At 53.3% G+C, this 25,011-nt stretch overlaps 1 protein-coding gene across 1 annotated transcript; it reads left to right on the top strand.

The window, feature by feature from the left end:
• Nucleotides 1–95: 95 nt before the first annotated feature.
• Nucleotides 96–21,233, top strand: EFTUD2 (elongation factor Tu GTP binding domain containing 2). The gene is made up of 28 exons (XM_033079110.1): nucleotides 96–147; nucleotides 368–473; nucleotides 1,156–1,321; nucleotides 1,778–1,856; nucleotides 3,921–3,996; nucleotides 4,505–4,570; nucleotides 4,824–4,859; nucleotides 5,642–5,732; nucleotides 6,570–6,652; nucleotides 7,128–7,294; nucleotides 8,285–8,409; nucleotides 9,976–10,039; nucleotides 10,405–10,495; nucleotides 11,262–11,397; nucleotides 11,661–11,788; nucleotides 12,827–13,020; nucleotides 13,157–13,268; nucleotides 13,521–13,661; nucleotides 14,109–14,210; nucleotides 14,671–14,753; nucleotides 16,349–16,435; nucleotides 16,691–16,817; nucleotides 17,267–17,354; nucleotides 17,700–17,818; nucleotides 18,170–18,264; nucleotides 19,024–19,177; nucleotides 20,075–20,182; nucleotides 20,665–21,233. The coding sequence occupies exons 2-28, from the start codon at nucleotides 369–371 to the stop codon at nucleotides 20,758–20,760; spliced, it is 2,919 nt and encodes a 972-aa protein (XP_032935001.1). The 5' UTR covers nucleotides 96–147; nucleotide 368; the 3' UTR covers nucleotides 20,761–21,233.
• Nucleotides 21,234–25,011: the final 3,778 nt, after the last annotated feature.

Here is a 25,011-nt window from a genome sequence, read left to right as displayed (position 1 = left end):
GCTCCGGACCCGTCCGACACTTCTCCAGTGGGCGCGGCGCTGGCGGCGGGCGCGGGACGCTCTGTCGCGGCAGGCGGCGAGGGCAGCCTGGGGCCTTCGGCAGCGGCGGCGCTGGCGAGAGCAGCGGCGGGAGCGGAGCCGGGCCAGGTGAGGGAGAGCGGGGCCGGGCCGGGGCAGGTGAGGGAGAGCGGGGCCGGGGCCGGGCCGGGCAGATGAGGGAGAGCGGGGCCGAGGCGGCTTGGGCTTTCGAGCAGGGCCGGGGCTTGGGGCTGGGGCAGGGCCGGGCCCCCCGGTGCTACGGATTCTGAGCGGGTTCGGTCAGCGGCTCCCGGCCTCTGCACCCCCACCGACCCTCTTCCCTCCCCAGCATGGACACCGACCTGTACGACGAGTTCGGGAACTACATCGGGCCCGAGTTGGACTCGGACGATGATGACGACGAGTTGGGCCGAGAGTCCAAAGACCTGGACGAGGTGAGTGCGGAGGACGGGCAGCGACCCCCGGGGCCGGCGGGACTCGTCCTGCCCCGGCCCTTGAGCGGGGACGGGCCCGGGGCTGCTGCTGCCCCGGGCGGGGTCTGGGGAGAATGGGCAGTGCAGGGTCTGAGTGCCGCGGGTCGGGGTGGGTTTGTGTTTAAAGAATGTATAAAATCTCTTCCTGGGGTAAAGAGTTCTTGCTGGAATCGCGGTGGGAGCTGGGACCTGTGTTTGGCTGGTTTTGGTGTCAGTCCCGTGGAGGATCCGTGTCCCTTCGGGAGCCCCTCAGGAGGGAGCTGAGGCTGCCGCATGGAGCCGGGCGAGGCAGAGCAAGACCCCACGGACACGGGGGGAGCAGAGGGGCTGTCCCACAGGGGAAACAGAGAGCCCCTTCCCATCTCCTGCCGGTCTGTGTGGGGTGGGGGTTGTGTTGTGTTACCCAGGTGTGGTTCTTGCCTTGTGCTGTGTGTGAGTCGCTGTCTGTGCCGGTGGCCCTGCAAGCCCTGGGGCTGTTCATGGTCCAGGTGCTGTGGGAAGAGCTACACTGCTTCTCCAGGAGCTGCTCCCAGGGCACCTCTCTGGGTGCTAGGGCTGCACTGGGGGTCCCTTGCTCGGGGGTGACCCCAGTCCTGTCCCCTCGGGGGGCTCTGCAGCAGCTAAGGGTGAGCCTTGGTTGCAGCTGGAGGATGATGATGATGATGATGACATGGGGGAGCACGACGAGGAGCACCCTGGGATGGAGGTGGTGCTGCACGAGGACAAGAAGTACTACCCCACAGCAGAGGAGGTGTATGGGCCTGAGGTGGAGACCATTGTACAGGAGGAGGACACACAGCCCCTCACTGGTGAGTGGGGAGGGAGCTGTGGGAGGGAGTGAAGGGAGGAGAAAGATCTTAATGGATCCTTGGAAGGGGGAAATAATATTCCCTTCTGCCCTGCCCCTTTGGAATCCCCTCATAGCCTCAGGAGCTCTGCCTGGTGTGTGCAGATTTGGGCACTTGTGATTTTTGCAAATCCAAACAAACGTATCTTTGGAAGAACAGGAATCAGCAGAGATGAGAAAGCTCTGTAAGGGGAAAGTAAATGCATCTAAGTAATCTCCTTTGATCTCTATATACTGCAGTGGTTTGGCTGGAAGGGCCCTGCAGTCACCATCTCCTGCAGCTTTGACAAACAGCTGAGAGAATCTGGCAACCTGAAAATTTAGGGCTTGTTGGCAAAACTCCCCATTCTTGGGGGCCATTCCTGACCCCTGGTTCAGGAGCTCTGGGAACAGTTTGTTGTTCTTTCTCTTGTTTCAGAGCCCATTATTAAACCTGTGAAAACCAAGAAGTTCTCCCTGATGGAGCAGACGCTGCCAGTCACTGTCTACGAGATGGAGTGAGTGTGGGGCTAGGGGAGGCAGATTTGGGGGCTCTGCCTTGGTGTCTTACTGACCCCAGCACAGATCTGAGAGCAGCCAATTCCCAGGTTCTGAACCCAAAACAAGAGGAAATGCAGGACAAACTATTTCACAGACTTTTTCCCTCCCCACAGCAGCACAGTGTAGGGTTGAACACAAAAGATTATCACCTCAGGGGCTGAGATCAAGCTCCATAGCAACAGCTTGTGGTTCTTGGAATGGTTTGGGTTGCAAGAGACCTTAAAACCCCTCCAGTCCCATCCCTGCCGTGAGCAGGGACACTTTCCACTATTCCAGGCTGCTCCAAGCCCCAGTGTCCAGCCTGGCCTTGGAGTCACAGCTTCTGTGGCCAACCTGTTAAATATCCACATGGTCAGAGTGTAGCACACATCATGTTGGGACATTTTGGGTTGATCCCAGTCTCAGATTAGGTCCCATCTATTGCAGTTTCCACTGGGAATTTTTAGCTGCTGGGTGAGTGCCGAGTGCTGTGCAGTCAGCAGGACACTGCAGCTGTGCTGGGTGGGTCTGTTGGTTGTGTCCCAGAGCAGCTTCTTGGACACCAGAGATGGGAGAAAACCTCCTGGGAAAAATTCCAAATGCATTTCAAATTGGAGATGTGATAGCTCCAATGAGTTTTCTGTAGAATAAGAGCCATCCTTTGCTTTTTCTGGTAAAAGTCTGATGTTGAAGCAGTGTCAGCATTGTGGGCAGAGGGTCTGTGTCCCTGTATGTGCACTGTGTGTGTGTTGTCTCTCTTTGGGATGAGCAGATGGAGCTGTGGGAGTCTCCTTGGGCTCATCTCTCCACTCACCACTTTGTGGCCTGTCAGGGCTTTTCCCAGTTTTAAATGTTCATCTCCAGGTGTAGGTGACAGAACTGCTGTGGCTGAGCAGCAGTTCCCTGGTGCTGGGCAGTGCCTCTGCCTGGCACCCAGCACCTCGTGTTTTCCAGAGGGGACAGCATGTTCCTGGAGCTTCTGTTCACTCAGGGGTCCCTCAGCTGCCCAGGGCTGTGCTCAGTGCCTGGGGGGTTCAGCAGAGCTGGAGCAGAGCCCAGAGCTGCTGGGGCTGGTTTTTCTCAGCCCTTGTTTTGGCTCAGTCCCTGGCCCTGTTCTCCACCACTTCCCTTATCCCTGTATGCTCTGCTCATTCCATTTGTAATTAATTCATTTTACTCCTGTTTGTTGATATAAATGGTTAGGATGGGCCAATTCCTTGTGGGATGTAGCCAGAAACCTGCAAGCATGCTATTGATTTCCCATTTAGTCTTATTTTCAGACCAATTAGGAAGGTTTTAATCGGGGTTAGTATTGATTGCTGTATTTTTTAGCTCTTAATCAAAACGTTTTACATTTTCACTGTTGCATCAGTGAAAATTAATCTGTTTAAAAAGGAAATTATTTGACAGCACTTATTCTCTGCAGGCCTCTGGCAATGGCTCCGTGTTTTATTGCCTCCCATTATTTTTTAGGGGTGGTAATTTAGGATCTCAATTATCTTTTGGCCAACATCCATCTAGAAGTGACCAGCTCATCATTACCCAACTCAGCTGCTGATTTGAAAAAGACTTAATTCCTTGAGTCCCTGGAATGTCACTGTTTTAAGACTTGAAAATCAGAATTAATTGTCTGTGGAGTCCCTGGCTGCTTTCAAAGCTCCATGGGGTGCTTGTTATCCAGCACCACTATTTACCTGACTACCTGCCACAGTTTGAGTGCAAGTGCTTCATCATCTGAGTACATGGATGTGATTTTTGCTCCAGTACTGACTAGAAGAGAAGAAAAATATTCAATAATATTCCATTGCTGGCAGCTTTGCCAGCTCCGTATCCTCCCACCCACTGCCATCTGTCTGGGACTCCAACTCTCTTGTCCTCCCCATCTGGAAAGTGGGATTCTTCCTCCGCAGGGCACTGGCAGAATCAAACTTTGGCGAGGATTCAGGGGGCACCTTGGATAGAAAATGTAGCTAAAAAGCAGCACCTGCTTTTCTTAGACACAGCAGAAGCCTCCAACAGCCTTTTGTGTTTTGTTCCTGCAGTTTCCTGGCAGATCTGATGGACAACTCGGAGCTGATCCGGAATGTGACTCTGTGTGGGCACCTGCACCACGGCAAGGTGCTGTGAATATCCACAATCCAGGAGTGGGGATGGTGACCTGTCTGGTTGCTTTGCCAGCCCTTTGGCCCCTGGTTCTCTGCAGCAGCACCTCCTGTTCTTCCTGCTCACACACTTATTTATAGAATTCAAGGATGGGTTGGGTTGGAAGGACCTTAAAGCCCATCCAGTGCCACCCCTGTCACAGGCAGGGACACCTTCCACTGTCCCAGGGTGCTTCAAGTGCACTCCCAGGAATCCCTCTGGGCAATGTGTGCCAGGGCCTCACCACCCTCACAGGGAGGAATTTCTTCCCAATATCCCATCTAACCCTGCCCTCTTCCCGTTTAAGGCCATTCCCCCTTGTCCTGGCACTACATTTCCCTGTGAAATTTGTAGATTTTTGTGTAGGTTGAATTTGTAGGTTTTACAACAACCTGCTCAGCGTGCCCTGTGCTGCTGCTGGAGGGGTGGGGTTGTGTTTATGTCTGTCTGAAGGGAGGCACCTCCTGTCTCTGCTCTTTTCCAGACATGTTTTGTTGACTGCCTGATAGAACAGACGCACCCAGAAATCCGGAAGCGCTACGATCAGGATGTGAGTGAGCTGCCGGGGAATTCCTGCCCTGGAGAACACGGGCTGGCTTTTACACCCTCAAGGAGGGTGACAGTGCATGGGGACAAGGTGGTTCAGTGACTGGAATGTAGGATGGGATGCCAGAGCTCAGTCCTAATTCTCCTTCTGTCCCTTACTTGTCACCTTAGTGATGTATCAGAGTTACTGTGTCCTGCTTCAAACTGAATATCTGATACCAAAATGTGACACTCTGATTTTTGTTTTGTCTCTGCAGCTCTGCTACACAGATATATTGTTCACAGAGCAGGAGGTGAGTGGTCTTGTAGTGATTTTGTCCAGTTGTCTCATGCTTTACTCACAGTTGTTTTAGGCAGTTTCCTCATCTATTTTAGTGTCTTTCTGTGCCTTCCACGTTTTGGTTATTTTCTTTATCAACAAAAAATCTGCTCCTCTTTTTTGCCTCAGGAAGATTACTGATCCAACTTCTTCCCTCATCTCCATGTATGATTTTATAACCTGTGTAATGTTAAATCTACACAGAGTCACCCCAGCCTGGGGGCAATTCTCACTTTCTTTGAGAGAAAAAGAAGGAAGGGGTTTGCAGCAGTGGTAAAAACTTACTTCAAAATAAATACATTTTTCCTTCTTTTCCTTAGCTCTGACTCCATGTGGTTGGGCATGAGTGGAAATGTTATTTTGTCTCATGAGCAGAACAATCTTTTGAAGCATTTTTGTGTTCTCCTCTCAGTGTTCTGCTTTATACTCTGTGTGATCAAATCTTGTGCTTTGAGGTGTAACTTGGTGGCAGCAGAGAAAGCACAAACAAACACCCACATTCTGGCTCAGGTATTGCCTGTAGTACAACCTCAGCTGAAATCAGGTGTGCAGGGTGCAGTGGTGGCTCACCAGTCTGACCAGTACAGATGGGAGAGCTGGGCTGGGTACTTTGGTGATCTGAGGTTATTACTCTCTTCCAGAATGACTGTTTACTTCTTTCCATCTTTCTGGCTTTTCCTTGATTTTCTACATCTGTATGTGGTGATCCTTCTGTGTATTTTTCTTTACCTGTAATCCTGGTTTCCTGTGTTTCAGAGGGGGGTGGGGATCAAGAGCACCCCAGTGACGATTGTTCTGCCTGACACCAAAGGGAAGTCTTTCCTCTTCAACATCATTGACACTCCAGGTGATTCTGCAGTCCTGAAAATCCTGCTGTGGGAAGCACTTAGCTTTGTTTTGTACTTTTTATGGCTGATTCCAGCCTAGTCCTGAGCCTTCAGCTGAGTTCACTCCTGTGAAGTCAATCCAGCAGTACTGACCCGTAGTCACCCAGGATGGTTTGAGGTGAAGGGACCTTGAAGTCCATCTAGTTCCAGCTCCCTGCCATGGGCAGGGACAAGTCAGGCTCGTGTTTGTGACTGAGGGCTGGTGAGGCTGAAGAGGTGTTTCACTCAAGTGGCACAGGTAGAATTTCCCAGGTATTGCCATGTACAGGGTGACCCTACTTTGCACAAATGCTGTTGCCCCCCAGTGAGACTCAGCTAATTCCTCAGGCCTGACAGGCTCCTGTGGAGGGAACATAATCAGAGATCAACTTGTAAGAAACTTTAGGGGAGAAGGTCTTGGGACACATCTGCTGAGCTTCAGCTCAGGATGCAGGAGGTTAGAGCGCAGGAGGAGGCTGGGGGGAGAGGCATCTGTTGTCTTTGAGAAGAAATCTTCCTCCTTTTCCCAAAGTACTTGCACAGAGCTGTGAGAAAAACAGTCACAAGTGTGAGGAAAAGTGCCTGTTAAACAAGTTGTGTGCATTCTCAAAAAACCAGCATTAGAGCTGAGGCTAAATCCCCATGGGGAGCTCTGGCAGCCGCTCCCAGATCCCTGTCTGAGGAGGAACCATCTCAGTTCTGCCTCTCTGGGTACCAGCAACAGAGGAGTCTGCAGAGCCCCACAGCTTCCCACTCTGCTGCTGCTGCACCAGGGCTCACTGTGCTGCTCACTGCCCACCTTTGTGTGCTTTTTGAAGGTCATGTGAATTTTTCTGACGAGGTGACAGCCGGCCTTCGCATCTCGGATGGCGTCGTGCTCTTCATCGACGCGGCCGAGGGGGTGAGTGCCACCTTCTCCTGGGGCTTCCATCCCTCCCTCTGCAGTCTGTGCTCCTGCCTTAGCTGAAGGCCTGGGATGGGTTCAGCTTTCTGAGGTGAAGGGTTTTTGGAGGACAGTTTGGGAAGTGAGGGTGTTTTCCATCTGAACAGACAGCCGAGCCTCTGGCTGCTGTGGCCAGGCTGATGTGATGCTGTGGCCTGTAGGCTGATTGTGTGACTTGTGTGCATCTCCATCCCCATGATACCTAAAACTGAGCAAGTTATTTATATCAGAGATGTCCACAGGGCTGGATTCAAGGAGTTTGGTTGGGTTAGCACCTATTTCTAAATTTCACGAGGATTAGCTGATTGCTGGTTGCTGAGCTCGGGCTTTTCTCCAGCCTGGCAGCAGAGGAAGGGTCACTGCTTGGCTCTCATGCCCCAGATAGCATTTTGTGGAGGCTTTCCTGGGGCTCTGAGCTCGCTGCTCCCCGCAGGTGATGCTGAACACGGAGAGGCTGATCAAGCACGCAGTGCAGGAGAGGCTGGCAGTGACTGTGTGCATCAACAAGATCGACAGACTCATCCTGGAGCTGAAACTGCCCCCCACAGACGCTTACTACAAACTCAGACACATTGTAGATGAAGTTAATGGTCTGATCAGGTGAGGGTGATGCATTGTTAGTGCTTGCTGTCCCTGTCCCATGGCTCTCTGTGCGCCCTGCATGTGCCTGAAAACTTAGCAGTTTGTTTCTTGATGTGTTGAGTTATAGAAAATGGGCCAGGAAGAACCCCTGGAAGTTCATCTCACCTAATAGATTAAATTAAGAAGGATTGGCTCTTCCTGGTAAACTCCAGGGGTTTTCATTTTCCCTGCCCCATTTCATTTTTCCTCCATTTAAAAGTAGAGAAAGTGGACATATGACCAGAGCAGGGAATTTGTGCTCCCAAATGTCTCAAATACACTGAAATGATCCAGGTTGTACCCAAACTGGAGACTGACATGTCTCAAAGCTCCTAAATACTTGCTACAAAACTAAAAGAGGATTTGCTGTCCCAGCTCCTAAAGAAGGATTATGATAGTGACAGTCCAATCTCATTGCCATCCCTGCTCAGGAAGGGAAGGAGATTTTAGTAGCTGTGCATTGTTTCTGTAGGTTCTTGTGCATCCAGGGATTTTTTAACAGCATTCTGCCCTTCAAGTGTGTGTGGATTTGCACACAAACCCTCTTTGGTGTGTGCTGGCATCAGGCAGCTGGGAGCAGGGTAATTCACCCTGCCTAGCACGGCTGTGAACTCATTAAACCTGTTTGGATTAAATTATATCCCTATGTTATCTTTTCCCTTACTTGGTTGACCAACTTGACTGCTTTTTTAGGGGAAGAAAAATTATCCTAGATAAGAAATCTGAAGCATTTGTGCTGGTAACTTTTTAGCTCTAGGATCTTTAAATCTTTGCATTAATGCTTTGAAGTTTATAGGCAGAAAATGTTCCTGACCCTGAGATTCTGATGGCAAGCAAGCTGGAGACTGTTTAAAGATGCTTTTTGGCAATGCAGGCTCCTTGCCTGTCATTACTGTAGGGTGTGGGAAGTGGGTTGAAGTGTCTTCTTTGGTTCATAACATTGATTTGGTTTTATTTTTCTCCTCTCAGCATGTATTCCACCGACGAGAACCTCGTGCTGTCTCCCCTTCTGGGGAACGTGTGCTTCTCCAGCTCTCAGTACAGCATCTGCTTCACACTGGGGTCTTTTGCAAAGATTTATGCAGACACATATGGTGAGGATTAGCCAGAAACCTGGTGCACTTCAACATCTCATTTCCCAACCTTTCTTGTGGAGGTTTTCTAAGCTGTTCAGCTTCCCCTGCACATGGCCAGTGTTTGTGTTCTGGAATTGCTGAGAGTTGAGTCGTGCTGCAGAGCTGAGCCTTGGGGGTTAAAAAGCAAAAACACAGTTTTAGCAAGATATTTTCTCCTGATAAATGTTTCTTGAGTCAGGAGCCAAGATTTTTTCATACCCTAAGCAGAAATAACAAGCAGTTGAAGGCAGGTGTGTGTGTGTTGTGCTTTGCCTCGCTGTCAGCAGCTCAGGAGTGAAGCAGTTAAGCTCTTCCTGCCTTTTCCCAAAAGTCCAAGACTCAGCTGCAGCTGGGCACAAGCTTTGCCCACAAGGTTTTGCACTCTTGCCCTCTTTCTTTTTTAAGAAACTGTCTTTTTCTGGCTTGGATTTAATTTTCTGCTCCCCAGGTGCCCACTCAAGGCAATCTGCCGTGTGTAGCAGAGGGCTCTGTGCTGGCATTAGCAGCTGCACAGCCCAGGTTTTTGAAGTCCCCCACTGGGGAATTTGGGATCTGTAGGAGCTGAGAGCAGGAGAAGAAGGAGGTTGTAAAGCAGCTGGGCCAGCTCTTGCAGAGAACTTGGCCTGAGGGAGGATGAAGTTGTAGAGGTCAGGGACTGATGGTGTCAGGACTGTCACGTGTCCTGAGAGTTCAGAGCAATAAATGAGCTCCCTGAGTGTCACAGCATTAACTCAGAGCCTGCTGGGGTGAGACCCCTCCCTGGAGGATGAGGACAGCACAGTTGGCAGGAGATGCCAAGCAGGTGGAGAAGGCAGGAGCTGAATTGGTGCTTGGAGTTGGAAATAATGGATTCTGGTCACCAGGAATTGTAGGTGCAGCCGCCACATGTCAGCTAAGAGGAGTTAGAGCAGCATCAGTGTCCAGACTGCAGCCACCAAGGAATTCCTTGTGCTCACACATCTGCCCACAGCAAACGCTGGTTTGGAACCTGCTGTAGGCTTTCACCCTGTTCTGGTTTTTGTAAATTCACTGTGACAGCCACTGGACCTTCAGCACTGGGTGTTTGGCTGTGTCCTCCCTGAGAAAGAGAAAGGAACCTGGAGATGTTCAGCAGGGCAGCAAATGCTGGTGCTGAGCCTGCAGGGCCGAGGGGTGGAGGCCCCGTTCCAGCACCTTGGCACTGCAGCAGCAGTCACAGCATTCTGTGAAGTGCAGCAGATGTGGTTGTGCTCCTGCAGCACTCCTCAGCTCTGACCCTGTGGGTAGCAGAGAGCTGGAGTGTTCCTGGGAAGCCAGTCTGTGAACTGCAGTGTCCCTGGGCTGCTGGGGACGTCCCCCAGTGGAGTCTCCCTGCTCATCTCTGCCTGGTCTCCCCAGGACAGCGCTTAATCTTTCACTCAGAACTGGGCCGAGGCATTCACTCATCAGCATCAGTTCATTAAATTGAATCCTCAGGCTTGTTTTAAAAGCCGAAAAATAAAGATTTCTAAGCTAAGAGAAAAACAGTGACATCTGAGGAACTTTTTCATTCGCTTTTTCCTCTAGGAGACATCAATTACCAGGAGTTTGCAAAGCGGCTTTGGGGCGACATCTACTTCAACCCAAAGACGTAAGAACCTTGTTTAAATGTTTTAATGTTGCTTTATTCCTGCGTTTTTCCATCCTTTCTGTGTAAAATGTGGACTAGATGACCATCCAAGGTCACTCCTGATCCTATGATCCTGTGGTGGAGCAGTATCTGGGAAGGGTTGAGTCAGGCCTCCTGCCTAATGTGAATCCACATGATCCTCCTGAATCGCACAGGCAGAAACAGAGAGGCTCCTCTGGCCTTCATTTGGAGTAAGCCTTGCCCATGTGTCTGACAGCTTCCCAGGGGATTGGGAGGGAGAAGAGGAGAAGCTGGGAGGAGCAGAGGCTGTGTAGGGGTGCTGGCAGGCTGCAGTTCTTGCTCCTCACCTCTCTGCTCTCCAACAGCCGCAAGTTCACCAAAAAGGCCCCGACGAGCAGCTCCCAGCGCAGCTTCGTGGAGTTCATTCTGGAGCCCCTCTACAAGATCTTGGCTCAGGTCTGTGATGGGTCATTCTCCCTCCCACAGTTCCAGGCAGGAGCAGCTGGGGCTGGGCACTGGGTGGTGGCTGGTGGGTCTGATCCTGTCCTGTTCTGCAGCGGGGTCTGCACAGGGTGTAGAGTAATCATTATTTCTTGCAAATGCAGTGCCATATTTACAGTGAATAGAACAGTCCTTACTCTTCCTTGTGTGCTCTGATAGCAACCATGTGACAGTGCTTGGACTTGGAGCAAAGACTTGGAGCACAAGTCAGATGAGGAGGAGTTGGAGGGGCTCAGCCTGGAGAAAAGGAGGCTCAGGGGGGACCTTCTTGCTTTCTACAAACCCTGACAGGAGGGGGCATCTGGAGGGGGTTGGGCTCTGCTCCCAGGGAACAGGGACAGGACAAGAGGAAATGGCATCAGGTTGTGCAGGGAGAGGTTTGGATTGGAGATTAGGGAAAGTTTCTTCCCCCAAAGAGATTGTCCAGTCTTGGCACAGCTGCCCTGGGCAGTGGTGGAGTCACCATACCTGGATGGATTTAAAAGCCATGTCAATGTGGCACTTGGGGACATGATTTAGTGCTGGCCTTGGCAGTGCTGGGGGAATCTTAGAGAGCTTTTCCAGCCTTAATGATTCTACAATTCTGTGATTTGACCCATCTCATATGAGCTCTAAACCAGTGCAGGTCCAGAGCCCTGTGGCTGGTGTGTGATGCTGCACTGGGGAGTCACTGACTGGGACCCCCACAGTGAACCTGAGGGTGGGACTTGTTGTCTTGCAGGTGGTGGGGGATGTGGACACGACCCTGCCCAGGACTCTGGATGAACTTGGCATCCACCTGACCAAAGAGGAGTTGAAGCTGAACATCCGGCCCCTCCTGCGGCTCGTCTGCAAGAAGTTCTTTGGGGAGTTCACAGGTACAAGCTGTTTGTCTTCCCCTCCACAATCCTCCCTCTATCCTCAGTACCTCACACCAAGAGCTGAGGGTTATGTTTTGGCCAAGGAGTGCTCAATTTCCTGCTCAATTTCCCAACTTGCCCACAGACAGCCTGAGCCACTGCTCACCTCTCCCCTTGTGCTGTGGGTACTGCAGTCACCATGGCTTTACCTTGTGTTTATGGAATCCATTTCTTTCCTCCACACTGGTTAACGCTGTCCTCACCAAGTGTTCCTGTTCCAGGCTTTGTGGACATGTGTGTGCAGCACATTCCCTCCCCAAAAGTGGGAGCCAAGACAAAAATTGAGCACACCTACACCGGCGGCATCGACTCTGACCTGGGGGAGGCCATGAGCGAGTGCGACCCTGACGTAAGAAAACTCCTGTGTGTGTTCTGAGCATGCAAAACCACGGCCAGCAGGCTCTGCTGCCCCTGCCCTGCCAGGGCAGCTGCCTCCCAGCCAGCTCTCTGCACAGATTTGACTTGCAGCACTCTGAAACCTCTCATCCGACACTGGAACAAATCTCCACTCCAAGGAGCTTCAGCTGCCTGCCTAGGCAGCCCTGGAGAGAGGGAATTGTTTCACAGTGTTCAGAGAAGAACAGGACTAGGTCAGGACTCCAGAGCATGTGGGGGCTGCAGGGTGGTTTTATGTCCTTTTGCTGTTTTTTGTCCCTTTTCTGTGAAGTTTGATTCTGTCTCCAAACTCTAAAACACTGCATGGTGCTGATAAAAATAACCCAGTGTTAGTTAGTCAGCACCTTTCCTCTCCCAGCCTTGCAAACCCTTCCTCCTCCAACAGCTTGCACTGAGCTGTCATTCAGAGTTGTCTGGAGCCACCAACGCTGGCAGCTGAGTGAGAAATTTGCCTGTGACTTTTGCTCTGATGTCTACAGAGAAAATTAATTTCTTTTTTTAATGAGTTGTGATTATCCATATAAAACTCCACAGTGGTGACTGTCACCACATCACCAGTGTGGAGTGACCTTGTGGAAGGTCCAGTGATCACTGGAAGCTGTGATCTTGGGGGGCTCAGGTGCTCTGCCCTGAGCAGGTTTGCAGGCCAGCAGGTGACATTTTTCCTCATGGCTTTGTCCCAACCACCATTTGCTGCTCTACAAGAGTAAGGACAGGAGCTCCAGCCCAGTCCACCAACAGTAATTCCAGGGCTTTCCACACAGGGCAAGGAGACATAGGGCTTACAGTGGCAGGAACTGAAGGACTTGGCAAATCAAAACAATTATTTCTAAATTCCAGCCCATTAATCCCTTTTATCCACAAATCATGGAATATCCTGGGTTGGAAGAGATCCACAAGGATCATTGAAGTCCAGTCCTGCCAGATCTGTGTCTTTTTCTTGACTGTGTTTTGAAAGAAGCTCATTTCTGTCTCTCTGTGTCACGGAAAGGGTCCCTTGATGTGTCACACAACCAAAATGTACAGCACTGATGATGGTGTGCAGTTCCACGCCTTTGGCAGGGTGCTCAGTGGCACCATCCACGCTGGGCAGCCTGTGAAGGTCCTTGGGGAGAACTACACCCTGGAAGATGAGGAGGATTCCCAGATCTGCACCGTGGGACGCCTCTGGATCTCAGTTGCAAGGTAAGGAAAGCTCTGGCAATGTGCTTATTGGGAGAGGAGTCACCTAGAGTCAGGTGAGGGACTGAGAGGGAGGGAAGCTACCAGAGAGAGGGAGGAGGAAGGTCTGAGGCTGCAGTGGTGCTCTCCTGCCTTTCAGGTATCACATTGAGGTGAACAGGGTTCCTGCTGGCAACTGGGTGCTGATCGAGGGCGTGGACCAGCCCATAGTGAAGACAGCGACTGTGACAGAGCCTCGGGGCAATGAGGAGGTACTGAGCCTGGCTGGCATTGCTCAGCCTTGCAGGGAGGCAAGGTGGAGAGCTACAGCCCAAAAGCTCCCCTGGTGGGGTTAAAGAATCCTCCTTTAGGGATTCGTTAGCCTCTTTAGGTGAGGCTAAAAAATCTGACATGGTGCCAGGGCACAAGAGCCGCTGGGGGAAAGAGCAGAGCTCTGCATGCTGTGTCTTACCCTGAGGACATGTGGGGATGCAGTTTCAGCTCTTTGTCCTCTCTGCTTCCAGGCTCAGATCTTCCGTCCCTTGAAGTTCAACACCACATCTGTTATCAAAATAGCTGTGGAGCCAGTCAACCCCTCCGAGCTCCCCAAAATGTTGGATGGTCTCCGCAAAGTCAACAAGAGCTACCCCTCACTTACAACTAAGGTACTGCTGGGGGCAGTTGGAATAGATAATTTCCAGAAGTCCCTTCCAGCCTTAACTGTTCTGTGATTCTGTGTGTGTGGCTGTTTCCAGCCAATGCTGGGGGCAGCCTCTGGGCTGATCTTCAAAATAATTAGGTTTTGTACCATAGGTTGTTATGTTTGCGGTGGCTCTTTCCATGCTGTTTCAGTTGACCTCATAAATTATGTAGAAATAGCAGAAAAGTGTAAATCCAGCAGAAAAACACACACCCTGCTGTGCCAGGGAAGCAGCTTTCTGCAGAGCCCAGCAGCACTTCCTCCTGGGAAAGGCTGTGGGAGCTTTCTTTGGGGTGTTCTGACTCTAACAAGTGTATTTAAGGCTGGTCCTTCCTCAGGCTTGAGTAGGAGCCTGGAAGGCAGGAGCTGTGAGCAGGGGGGCTGCCAGCTGAATCCCTCTGTTCTGTTCCAGGTGGAAGAGTCTGGGGAGCATGTGATCCTGGGAACAGGAGAGCTGTACCTGGACTGTGTGATGCACGATCTGCGGAAGATGTATTCCGAGATTGACATCAAGGTGAGGGAATGAGGGAAGGATTTTCCTGCTAGAAACCCTGGACAGGGATTTGGTCCCCTGTCTCAGAAGGATGAGGAAAAGAACCTATCTGAACATGCAGCATGGGTTTTGTCACATTCCTGTTAGGGTGCAAAAGGGCCTCTTACAGCCTGACTGTCACACCAGTGGGACCAAGAGACTGCCCATTGGCTTGGAGAGGAGATTTCCATCTTCCAGCCTTCCCCCGTGCTTCAGCCATTGCCTGGCTAGCATCAAATAAATAAATTGAGCAGAATTTTTCATACCTGGGATTGGATTTAAGTTTTCCTGTCTTATTTGGGCACCTCAGTGCTTCATACATGACCCTGATTAAAACACTGTCAGTTGAACTGGCTTTTCCTTGTAGATGTTCGGAGGTTTCAAACAGACTTTCTACAAACAAAAGAGTATTGGAAACCTTACAAATATTTTGTTCTTTTAGGTGGCTGATCCAGTGGTGACATTCTGTGAGACAGTGGTGGAAACATCTTCCCTGAAGTGCTTTGCTGAGACACCCAACAAGAAGTAAGGGCCCTGGGCGAGCTGGGCATGGGAGGGGGCACAGGGAGGGTCCATCCCATCCAAGGGGGCTGTTCCCACTGGCTGTTGGCCACCAAGTAGCACATGCCTGAGTGAGCAATGTCCCATTGAGCTGAGCTCCTCAGGAACACACCAGAGTCCCAGGGATGTTCCTGTGCTGTATAGGAGCTCTGAGAATGGAGGAAATAAAGACAGAGCCACATTCTCATTTCTCCCTAAGTGTCACACCTTCTCAGCAGTTCTGAGAGGTGTTCTAGGATCCTGCAGCAGGTGCCAAAGAGCCTTCAGTAGCAAGAGTTAGGTCTTCTCTCATCATATGTAATCTTGGATTTGTTCTTCCTGGTGATGTCCTGGAGCCTTGCAGCTGCTCTCATCTTCCTCCTCCAGCACCTCACAGTGCATGTGATTGGAAGAGGGAGGCCTGGGAGGGGACATGGAGGAGATCTTTGTGTGCAGGATGTTCCCATACCTGAATTTTCAGAGAAACTATGATCTACTGAAGTTTGCTCTTCTGTGTTCTGTGGTTTTTGGTTCTCCTTGCCTTTATTTATTCTGAGACAGCACTGCCATGTTTGGCAGCCTTATTTGTGGGAACAGAGAGGTTCCAGTCTTCACAGAATCACAGGATGCTTTGGGTTGGAAGCAACCTTAAAGACCATCCAGTTCCAAGCCCTCCTGTGGGCAGGGGCAGCTTCCACCAGACCAGGTTGTTCCCAGTCTTAGGTCAGGCTTTTACCTTCTGGGCACATTGAATGACCTGTGCTGGGAGTGGGGTTCAGGCATTGGGGCATTCTCTGAGGCAGCATCTGGTGTGTCAGACACAGCTCCCAGAGGCACTTTGGGCTCCCTTTTGCAGCCTTGGACAGGGCCTGGATGTGGGACAGGAGGGCTGGAGCCACCCTGTCCCTCAGCTGTTTCCTTCTGGGGCTGAACAAGCTTTGGGGAGCAGTAGCTGAGCACTTGGGCTGTGTTCACAAGGACACAGGAGCAGCAGTGGATGCAGGTGCCTTCATCAACTCAACTGCATCCAAGCTGGGTGCATCAGAGAATCACAAAATCGTGGATTTGTTAAGGTTGAAAAAGACCCTAAATGAAGTCCAGCTGTTAACCCAACACCACCATCATGTTCAGCACTAAACCATGTCTACAAGTGCCACATCCACATGTTTTTTAACAGTTCCAGGGATTATGACTTTACCACTGCTCTGAACAGCTGTGCCAGGCCTTTACAGCTTTTTCTGTCTAGAAATTTTCCCTAATATCTCACCTAAACTTCCTCTAGCTCAATTTGAGGCCACTTCCTCTCATCCCTGGGAGCAGAGTGACCCCCACCCTGGCTGCATCCTCCTGTCAGGGAGTTATGGGGAGATAGAAGGTTCCCCCTGAGTCTCCTTTTCTCCAGGCTGATTCCTCCAGCTCCCTCAGCTGCTCCTGATGCTCCAGATCTTTCCCCAGCTCTTTTCCCTTCCCTGGACACATCTCAGCCCTTCCATATCTTTCTTGCAGTGCAGGGCTGTGAGTCCCTGTGGTCTTTACTCCCATTTCCATCCCTGTGGCTGATGGTGCCTGTCTCTCCTCAGGAACAAGATCACGATGATTGCTGAGCCCCTGGAGAAGGGACTGGCAGAGGACATTGAGAACGAAGTGGTGCAGATAACATGGAACAGGTATGAGTGATCTGGGAGTGCAGGAGTCCAGCTGGAAGTAAATAACTGGGGAAAAAGAGAATGCTGGGATCTGCAGGGTGCACAGTGTCAGGCAGCACCTCTGGGCAGGGGTCCTGGTTTGGTTTTCCTGCCAGCCAGTCTGTGAGCATCTCTGGCTGAGACTGTTTTGTGCCTGAGGGGAGCAGCGTTGTAAATACATCATGAGTGCAGGTCAGATTCTTGTTTCCTAAAGCTTCTTCCCTTTCTCTCTATCAGAAAGAAGCTGGGTGAATTCTTCCAGACCAAATATGACTGGGATTTGCTGGCTGCCCGTTCCATCTGGGCCTTTGGGCCGGATGCCACTGGCCCAAACATCCTCGTAGATGACACACTGCCCTCAGAGGTGAGGGGTGGGGGCCACTCTTCAGTGAAATGTCCTGTGATGCCAGGAGGTGCCTACTCCTCCCAGAATTTTCAGCAAGGCCCTGGTGCCTTTGGGGTGCTCATTGTTTGCCACGGCTCAGACATGCTGCACTTTCCCACCATGATCCTACACTGGTTACCAGGTCACCTGTTATTTTTCAGGTGCTGCTGTTTGGGCCAATCAATGTCCTCATCTTGCCAAAATTTGCAACTAATGGCCTTGCCTTTTAGGATCACCAAAACCTGGACTCTAAATTCACAGTACTCTGGAAATTATATAGTGCTGATACTCTTGAGCTGTGGGAGGTGGGGGTAGACATTGGGGACACAGGGACACTGCTGCTCTTTTGGAAACTGGCTTTTAAACACTGGGTGTTGTTGGCTGTGATGAGGTGTGGTCTCTGAAGCTGTCTGTCTGTTTGTCTTTAGGTGGACAAGTCTCTGCTGGGCTCAGTGAAGGACAGCATCGTGCAGGGCTTCCAATGGGGGACCAGGGAAGGGCCTCTCTGTGATGAATGTAAGTGGCACCTGTGGGGAAATTGAGATGATGATACTGGTTAAATTCTTCCATCTCTAAGCATTCAGGTGTTCCAGGCTAGGCTGGGCTTGAAGCAGTCTGGGCTAGTGGAAGGTGTCCCTGCCCATGGCAAGGAGTTGGAGTAGATCAGCTTTGAGGCTCCTTCCAACCCAAATCACTCCACGATTCTGTGATCTGCAGGGTTGTGATGTGGTCATGCATTCCCTGCTGGAATTAAATTTAGGAGAACTGCTGGTGGCTCTGGGCACTTGGGCATCTGGGGACATGGTTGTACTGGCAGAGAATGTCCCCCGGGGTCACTGGCTGTCATTTCTCCCTTGGCAGTGATCCGCAATGTGAAGTTCAAGATCCTGGACGCGGTGATTGCTCAGGAGCCCTTGCACCGGGGTGGAGGGCAGATCATCCCCACGGCCCGCAGGGTGGTGTACTCCGCCTTCCTCATGGTGAGGGTCTGCCCCGGGGGAGGGTGCACACTGACTCATTCACCCTGCAGTGTCTGCAGCGCCCTTGTGGGCTGACACAGGAGTCCTACAGGCCTGGGTGGAAACTGCTGTGCATCTGCTCCCTCTCTGCTTCCTGCTCCTGCTGGGCTTGTGGGAAGGGTGGGTGTGGGGGAGAGGGAGGCATGTGACACTTGCCCCCAGGGAGAAAATGTCCTTTCAGTGTTTATGATGTTGGTTTGGGCAGCCATGGGGCAGCAGGAACCCTGTCATCTCGTCAGGTGCTGGGTTTGACCAGAGAACTTGAGCTGTGCTGCAGGAGGCTCAGTGGCTCATGTCCCTGTCCCCTCACAGGCCACCCCTCGCCTGATGGAGCCCTACTACTTCGTGGAGGTTCAGGCTCCTGCTGACTGCGTGTCTGCCGTGTACACGGTGCTGGCCCGGCGCAGGTGAGCTGCTCCTGCTGCCAGCACTGGGGGTTTGCAAAGCAGCAGTGTTAGGATCTGGGCTGTTGGAGAATTCCACAGTCCTGGCACTGGTGCAGAGGGTGAAGTCTGCATGAAGTGACAGTTGGAAGCTTCCTGACTGATCCTGGCCCCAAGCAGTGTGGGGAGGGATGTTCAGGATCACACACAGCCTTTGGGTTGTGCCTGGTTCTTTCTGGGTGTCAGAGAGGAGAATGTACAAAGCACTGTGCTCAGCCCTGGGGAAAGGAAGGTCTTGGATCTCCTTCAGTGGCTCCAGACAAGGCCAAGAAGATGCTCAGGGGGCTGGAGCCACTTCTCTGTTAGAGTGGGTTGGGAGGTCTGGAGTGGTTCAAGCTGGAGAAGAGAAGGCTTCAGGGAAACCTTAGAGCCCCTTCTAATGCCTTAAGGAGCTCCAAGAGAGCTGGACAAGGGCCTTGAGTGCCAGAACAAGGGGGAATGGCTTCCCACTGCCAAGAACAGGGTTAGATGGGATATTGGGAAGAAATTTTCGGCTGTGAGGATGAAGAGGCCCTGGCACAGGGTGCCCAGAGAAGCTGTGGCTGTCCTTGGATCCCTGGAAGTGCCCAAGGCTGAGTTGGACAGGAGACCCTGGGATAGTGGAAGGTGTCTCTGCCCGTGGTAGAGGGGGTGGAACTGTGTGGGGTTTGAGGTCCCTTCCCACCCAGAGCAGTCCATGACTCTGTGACCCATAGGAAGGCTGATCCTTTGACACATTTGCAGAGGCCACGTGACACAGGATGCTCCGATCCCAGGCTCTCCCCTCTACACCATCAAAGCCTTCATCCCAGCCATTGATTCCTTTGGGTTTGAGACAGACTTGAGGACCCACACACAGGGACAAGCCTTCTCTCTCTCTGTCTTCCACCACTGGCAGGTGAGTCCATGCCCTGGGAAGATGGGGAAGAGGGACAGGTAGTATCAGGCACCAGGGAGGTGCTCTCAGTGCCACAGCTCCAACAGAGCAGGAAAGCTCTGGAGAACATCCTCAGAGGATCTTGGGAAGGCTTTGTGCACCAGCTGTTCCACGTCTGCCACAGCTTTGTTCCAAGTCCCATCACTCCAGTCCTAGTGAGGGAGCCCTGGAAGCTGCTGCTGGCTGAGTGTCAGGGTCCTGCAGTATCTGGGGAGAGGACATCCCCTTGGGAGGAGGGAAACTGTTTGGGTCCACTTCATGCTCTGCAACCTGGGCAGCAGAAGTCTTGGAATGGGGCTCAGACTCACTGATCTGCCATAGGAAGTTTGATCTGTGCCACACTTCAGCTTTGCCTCTCAGAGGTGGTGTTTTAAACCTATAGGAAACAAAGTTTGGGACAAAATACTGTTCTCTGGCCACTGATCTGTGTCTGGGGCAGATCAGGTCCTGTTGGAGCCACAGCTGTGAGGTGCACAGTGGTTTGGGGTACAGTCTGAGCCCTGGCCCCTAAAGGCTGATGTGTCAAAGGCCAAGGCTCAGCTCTGAAACAGTAAGTGTGCCTGGTTTGTGGAGGGGGTTGTGCTGACCAGGACTTGAATGGGTTGTTCTGTTAGGAGGTGTTTAGGGATCTTGCAGTACTCCTGGGAAAGGGACATGTTCTTGGCTCGAGTTTCCAGCACTCTACTGTTGACTTCTCACAGGCATGATCACCAGCAGTGACATGAGTTTGTGTGCCAGGAGAGCACAGGGGGTGTTGGGGTGTCTGTGGGACCCAGGGATGTTTCCTGTTGTAGCTGGTGTCTCCAGGAGGTTGTACCAGCCCCAACATCACACTCACATCCTGGTCCTGTGTTTCAGATTGTACCTGGTGACCCCTTGGACAAGAGCATCGTCATCCGGCCGCTGGAGCCACAGCCAGCCCCACACCTGGCCAGGGAGTTCATGATCAAGACCAGGCGTAGGAAGGTACATCTGGGACAAATCCCTGTAGTGTCCCTCTGTCCCAGCAGCTGAGCTGTTGCAGTGTTGTCCCTTGAGTGTGCCACATCCCCTCTGTGATGTCCTTTGTGCCCCTGGACTTCCCCCGTGCTGCCTGTCAATCCCATCAGTGACTCCAGCCCAGAACAGGATCCTGTGGCCTCTGCTGAGCCCTGCTTCCTCCCCAGCCCCTCTGACCCCTCAGTGGGCTGGTGTAGCCCCCTTGTCCAGCAGAAACAGCAGGAACTGGTCTCTGTGCTGGTTTAGTGAGCTGAGCTGAGGGGCTGGAGGGGCTGCAGAGGGAATCAAGCTGCCCTGTGGGGGGCAGTGAACTGGGAGATGTGCTCAGCAGCAGGAGCCACGTGTGTGCAGGTTCCTGAGGGGTGTTAGATGCCTTCAAGCATCTCTTCAGTGGGCTCTCTGGGCAGTGGCTGTATGGAGAATAACCCTGGCTTTGTGTTACCCTGCAGGGCCTGAGTGAGGATGTGAGTATCAGCAAGTTCTTCGACGACCCCATGTTGCTGGAACTGGCCAAGCAAGACGTCGTTCTCAACTACCCCATGTGAACCTGCTGCCCTGGCATGGGGGCTGACCCGAGCCCTGGCCAGCACCTGCTGGTCCTTCCCCATCCCTGCTTGCCCAGCCCTGGCTCCTGGAGGCTCAGGGCAGGCAGGGAGCTGCTCCTCAGGTCACTTCCATGGCTGTAGAAGTCTCTATGGACCAATTGTGGGCATTCTCCATAAGGGGAGCAGCCCAGACCCAGAGCCCTGATCCATTGTGTATTGTCAGTCTCCAGCTGCTGTTGCCTCCAGCAAGGTTTTCCCTTTGGAAAGTCTCCTCCAGCACACAGAGCTGAGCAGTGTCAACATGGATTCCTGAGGACTGGGCCTCAACTGTGTCAAGCATTTCAGGCAGCTGAGAAGGGTGGGGAGCTGGGTTGGGCAGTGCTTTACCAGTCTCCCCAAGTGGAGAGATGAGTGTGGCTTTCACCTTTTTGTACCCCTTTTATGAACCCTTGTAAACATTTAGTACAAACTTCCAGGCTGTGCTTAGTTTGATTGTGCCCAGACATGGCAGTGCTGGGGGAGGCTCTGCTTTCCCAGTGCTTCCAGTACACACTGTCAGGATTTCTCCCACCCTCAGCACTGTATCACTCCCAAGGATTCCCTGCCTCCCAGCTATCCCAGTCCTACCTGTGGTAGTGAATGGACCAGCCAGCCCAGGCCTATATTTTCCCTCTCTCACTCAAACTTGCCAAGTTTTCAGGGAGGTTTTTGGTGCTCCCTCTACCCCCCTGTTCTGTCTCTCTCTCTGAACTCTGCCCCAGTTCTGTCCCAAGTATGTGCTGTGGAACCAGGGCTGCTTTACATCTCTTGGGGACATTCCTGCCCTCCCTGTCACCTGGCTGCCCCCAACCTGAGGCCTGGCCCTGCCCTGATGCTGGCATGCTGCGTTTGGCCCTGGCAGCCTTGTTCATCCCACTGGCACCCCTGGGAACCTGTCCCAGAGTACCCCTGTGCTTGGAGGGGCTTGGGATGGTCCTGGGGCACCAGCACAGGGGAAACAGAGGATAAAGCCGAGGACAACCTCATCCCCCTCTCCCAAAACCTGCCAGCTGCTGCTGGAAACTGGGAGGCACTGGGCTGCCATAAGCAGCCTCTCCCTAAGCGTGGGATAGGAAGCATCCATGGGAAAGCACATCAGCCATCCCAGCAGGTGCTGGGTCTCTGTGGAAACTGGATGTGAAGGATAATTCAGGCCAGTGGAGCATCAAAAACAGGGAGGGGAAAGGAAGGATTTCCTGTCAACCAACATTGGCATTGCCCCCAGGCCGTGCTGCTGCCCCACCCCATCACCCAGCGGGAAGGGAGGTGCACCGGGAAGGGAGGTGCACCGTGTCGCCTCCAGCCCTATCAGCAGGCTCAGCTTTTCCAGGGATGCAGTCCTGGGGCTCCAGCCCTATCAGCAGGCTCAGCCTTTCCTGCCAGGCAGTGCTAGGAGGATCTCCCTCACCTCCCACATCTGCCCTGGCACTGATGGCATGTTCCCCCTCTGTCCTGGGGTAAAGTGGGGCTCAATCCTGGCTTGATGCAAGCAGAATACAACCCTGGCACCCCCATGGCCACCCCGGGGGTGCTTGTCACCTCCCAGTACAGCCCAGCACCAAACTGGGCCCCCAGGGAGCAGGCCAGCTGTCTCCTGGAGCAAAGCCTGGATTGCTCCCACCAGGGCTGCAGCAGGATCGGTGTCTGGCGGTGCTCGGTGCTGCACTGCACGTCCCAGGGCTCGGGGCTGGCCCCTGGCTCCAGAGCCAAGTGCTGGGCTGCTCTGGGCGGGTTTGTCGTAGGAAGAAGACATCCATCATCCCAGCCTCGTGCTCTCCAGGGCTGGATAATGGGGCTGGACGGGGCCCTGGGCACACCCTGGGTGGGCGTTGGTGCCACTCGCACCTGCCTTCAGAGAGCAGAGCCCGGGGCTGCAGCACCCAGCAGCTCCCTGCGGCTGCGGGCATCGGCCCGGCCTCGCCCCGGGAGAGGGCGTGGGAAGGAGCCGGTTCTCACGAGGGCTCTTCCCAGCAGCTGGAAAACGCTGACCCGCAGTGGGGCCGGCAGCCGCAAACCTGGCCCTGCTCACATGAGCTGGGGATTTTCCAGGAAACTGCTTTGCCCTGGGAGCGGGGGCTTTGAGCTGGAGCCTGACCCCAGCCCCTGCCACGTGGCTGGAATTTCCCCACACAAAGGACACAAAGGATCTGTGCGGGTGCAGGATGCCCCAAGGGATGTGCCTGCCCGGGCCATGGTGCAGGTAAACTGAGGCATTAGAGGGACCAACTTCTATCATCTGTGACATGAGTTAGTCAGGGCTCGGCTCTGGGACATACCCCGGTGTGCCCCCACCCTGTGTTGACCCCCCCAGTTGTCCCCATTCCCAGGGACTTGGGAGGTCATCGGCACCTTGAGCAGCCATCTATCTCCTGGGGGGATGAGTCCCCACCCTGTGCTGTGTCCCTGTCTCCATCCTGCTCCCAGGGACCCTGGCTGGAGTCCTGCTCCTACTGTCCTCATGCCTGTCTTGCTCCCAGTGCCTCCACCCTGGTCCTGGTGTCCAGCCCCATTCCCACTGTCCCCAACTGCTCCCTGTGTCCTTGTACCTGTCCTGATTCCCCATCCCACTCTGCTTTGGTCTCCCTGTCTCCATCCTACGCTGTTCTGCTTCTCAGTGTCCCTGCCCCCACCCTGTTTCTGCTTTCTCCATTTCCTTCTTGCTCTCATTGTCTCCATCACCCATTCTGCTCCCAGTGCCTCCATAATTTTCTACTCCCCCTGTCCCAATCCCTGATCCCAGTGTCCTTTCCCATTGCCCCCATCCTGTCCCTGTTGTTTACCCTGTTTCCACTGTCCCCGTCACTGTCCTGCTCCCTGTGTCCCTGACCTCATCCTGCTTGTAGTGCCTGTGTCCTTGTCCTACTTCTGATTTCCTCATCTGCCCTTCTGTCCCTGTACTGCTCCCAATGTCCCTGCTTTCCACCCTGTTCCTGATGTCCTCATCCTGCTCCTAGTGTACCTGTCCTGCAGCCCATGTCCCTGTTCCTGTCCTGCTCATCCCTGACACTGTCCTTGTCCCTGTCTCAGACCTCCACCCTGCTCTTGGTGTCACTTGTCACTGTCCTGTGCTCCATGTCCCTGTCCCCACCCTGTTCCTGATGCCCTCATTCCCATACTGCTCCAGATGCCCCCATCCTCACATCCCCACACCTGTCCCTGTGTCCCCATCCTGCTCCTGCTCCCACTGTTCCCATTCTTGTCCTGCCCCCATGTGCCTGTACCCCTCCTGCTCCCTGTTCCTTGTCCCTGACTTGCTTCTGATTCCCCCATCTCAGCCTGCTTCCAATGTCTCTGGTCCCCACCCTGCCCCTGATGCCCTTATCTCCTTCCTGCTCCTGGTGTCCCTGTCCACAGCCCTGCTCCCAGTGTCCCCATTCTTGTCCTTCTCTCCATGTCCCTGTCCTGATCCTGCTCCCTGTGTCCTCATGCCCCTTCTGCTCCTGATGTCCCCATCCCACCCTGCCCCAGTCTGTGTCCAGCTCCCTACATCCCTTTCCTCATCCTGGTCTCCCCATCCCCATCTTGCTCCCAATGTTTCCATATTTGTCCCCCTATGTCCCCGTTATCCTCTCAGCATCTTTGTCCCCTTCTTGCTTCCACTGCCTCCATCCTGCTCCCGGGCTCCATCCACAGCCCCATTCCCACTGTCCCCATCACTGTCCCACTCCCTGTGTCCTCGCCCCTGTCCTGCTCCCAGTGCCCCCTTTCCATCCTGTTTTGGTCTCCACATCCCTACCCTGCCCCAGATCCTGTGCAGCTCCCTATGTCCCTGTCCTCATCCTACTCTTGCTATCCCCACCTTGCTCTCAGTGTCCCCACTCTGTTCCTGTCCCTATCCTGCTCCTAATGTCCCTGTTCCACCTTGTTTGTGGTGTCCTTGTCCACAGCCCTGCTCCAGTGTGCCTCCCTATGCTCGTCCTGCTCCCCATGTTCTGTCCTGCTCCGTGTCCTTGTTCCTGTCTTCTGCTGTGTCCCCACCCTGACCCCAGTCCCGTGTCCTTGTCCCTCTGTCCCCACTCTGACCCCAGTCCCGTGTCCTTGTCTCTGTGTCCCCACCCTGACCCAGTCCCGTGTCCTTGTCCCTCTGTCCCCGTCCTGACTCCAGGGCCGTGTCCTTGTCCCTCTGTCCCCACTCTGACCCCAGTCCGGTGTCCTTGTCCCTCTGTCCCCACCCTGACCCCAGTCCCGTGTCCTTGTCTCTGTGTCCCCACC

Source organism: Catharus ustulatus, chromosome 23 (genome assembly GCF_009819885.2).
Source record: "Catharus ustulatus isolate bCatUst1 chromosome 23, bCatUst1.pri.v2, whole genome shotgun sequence".
Lineage (NCBI taxonomy): Eukaryota > Metazoa > Chordata > Aves > Passeriformes > Turdidae > Catharus > Catharus ustulatus.
Note: the sequence above shows the minus strand (reverse complement) of the source record. Positions and strands in the feature narration are given on the sequence as shown.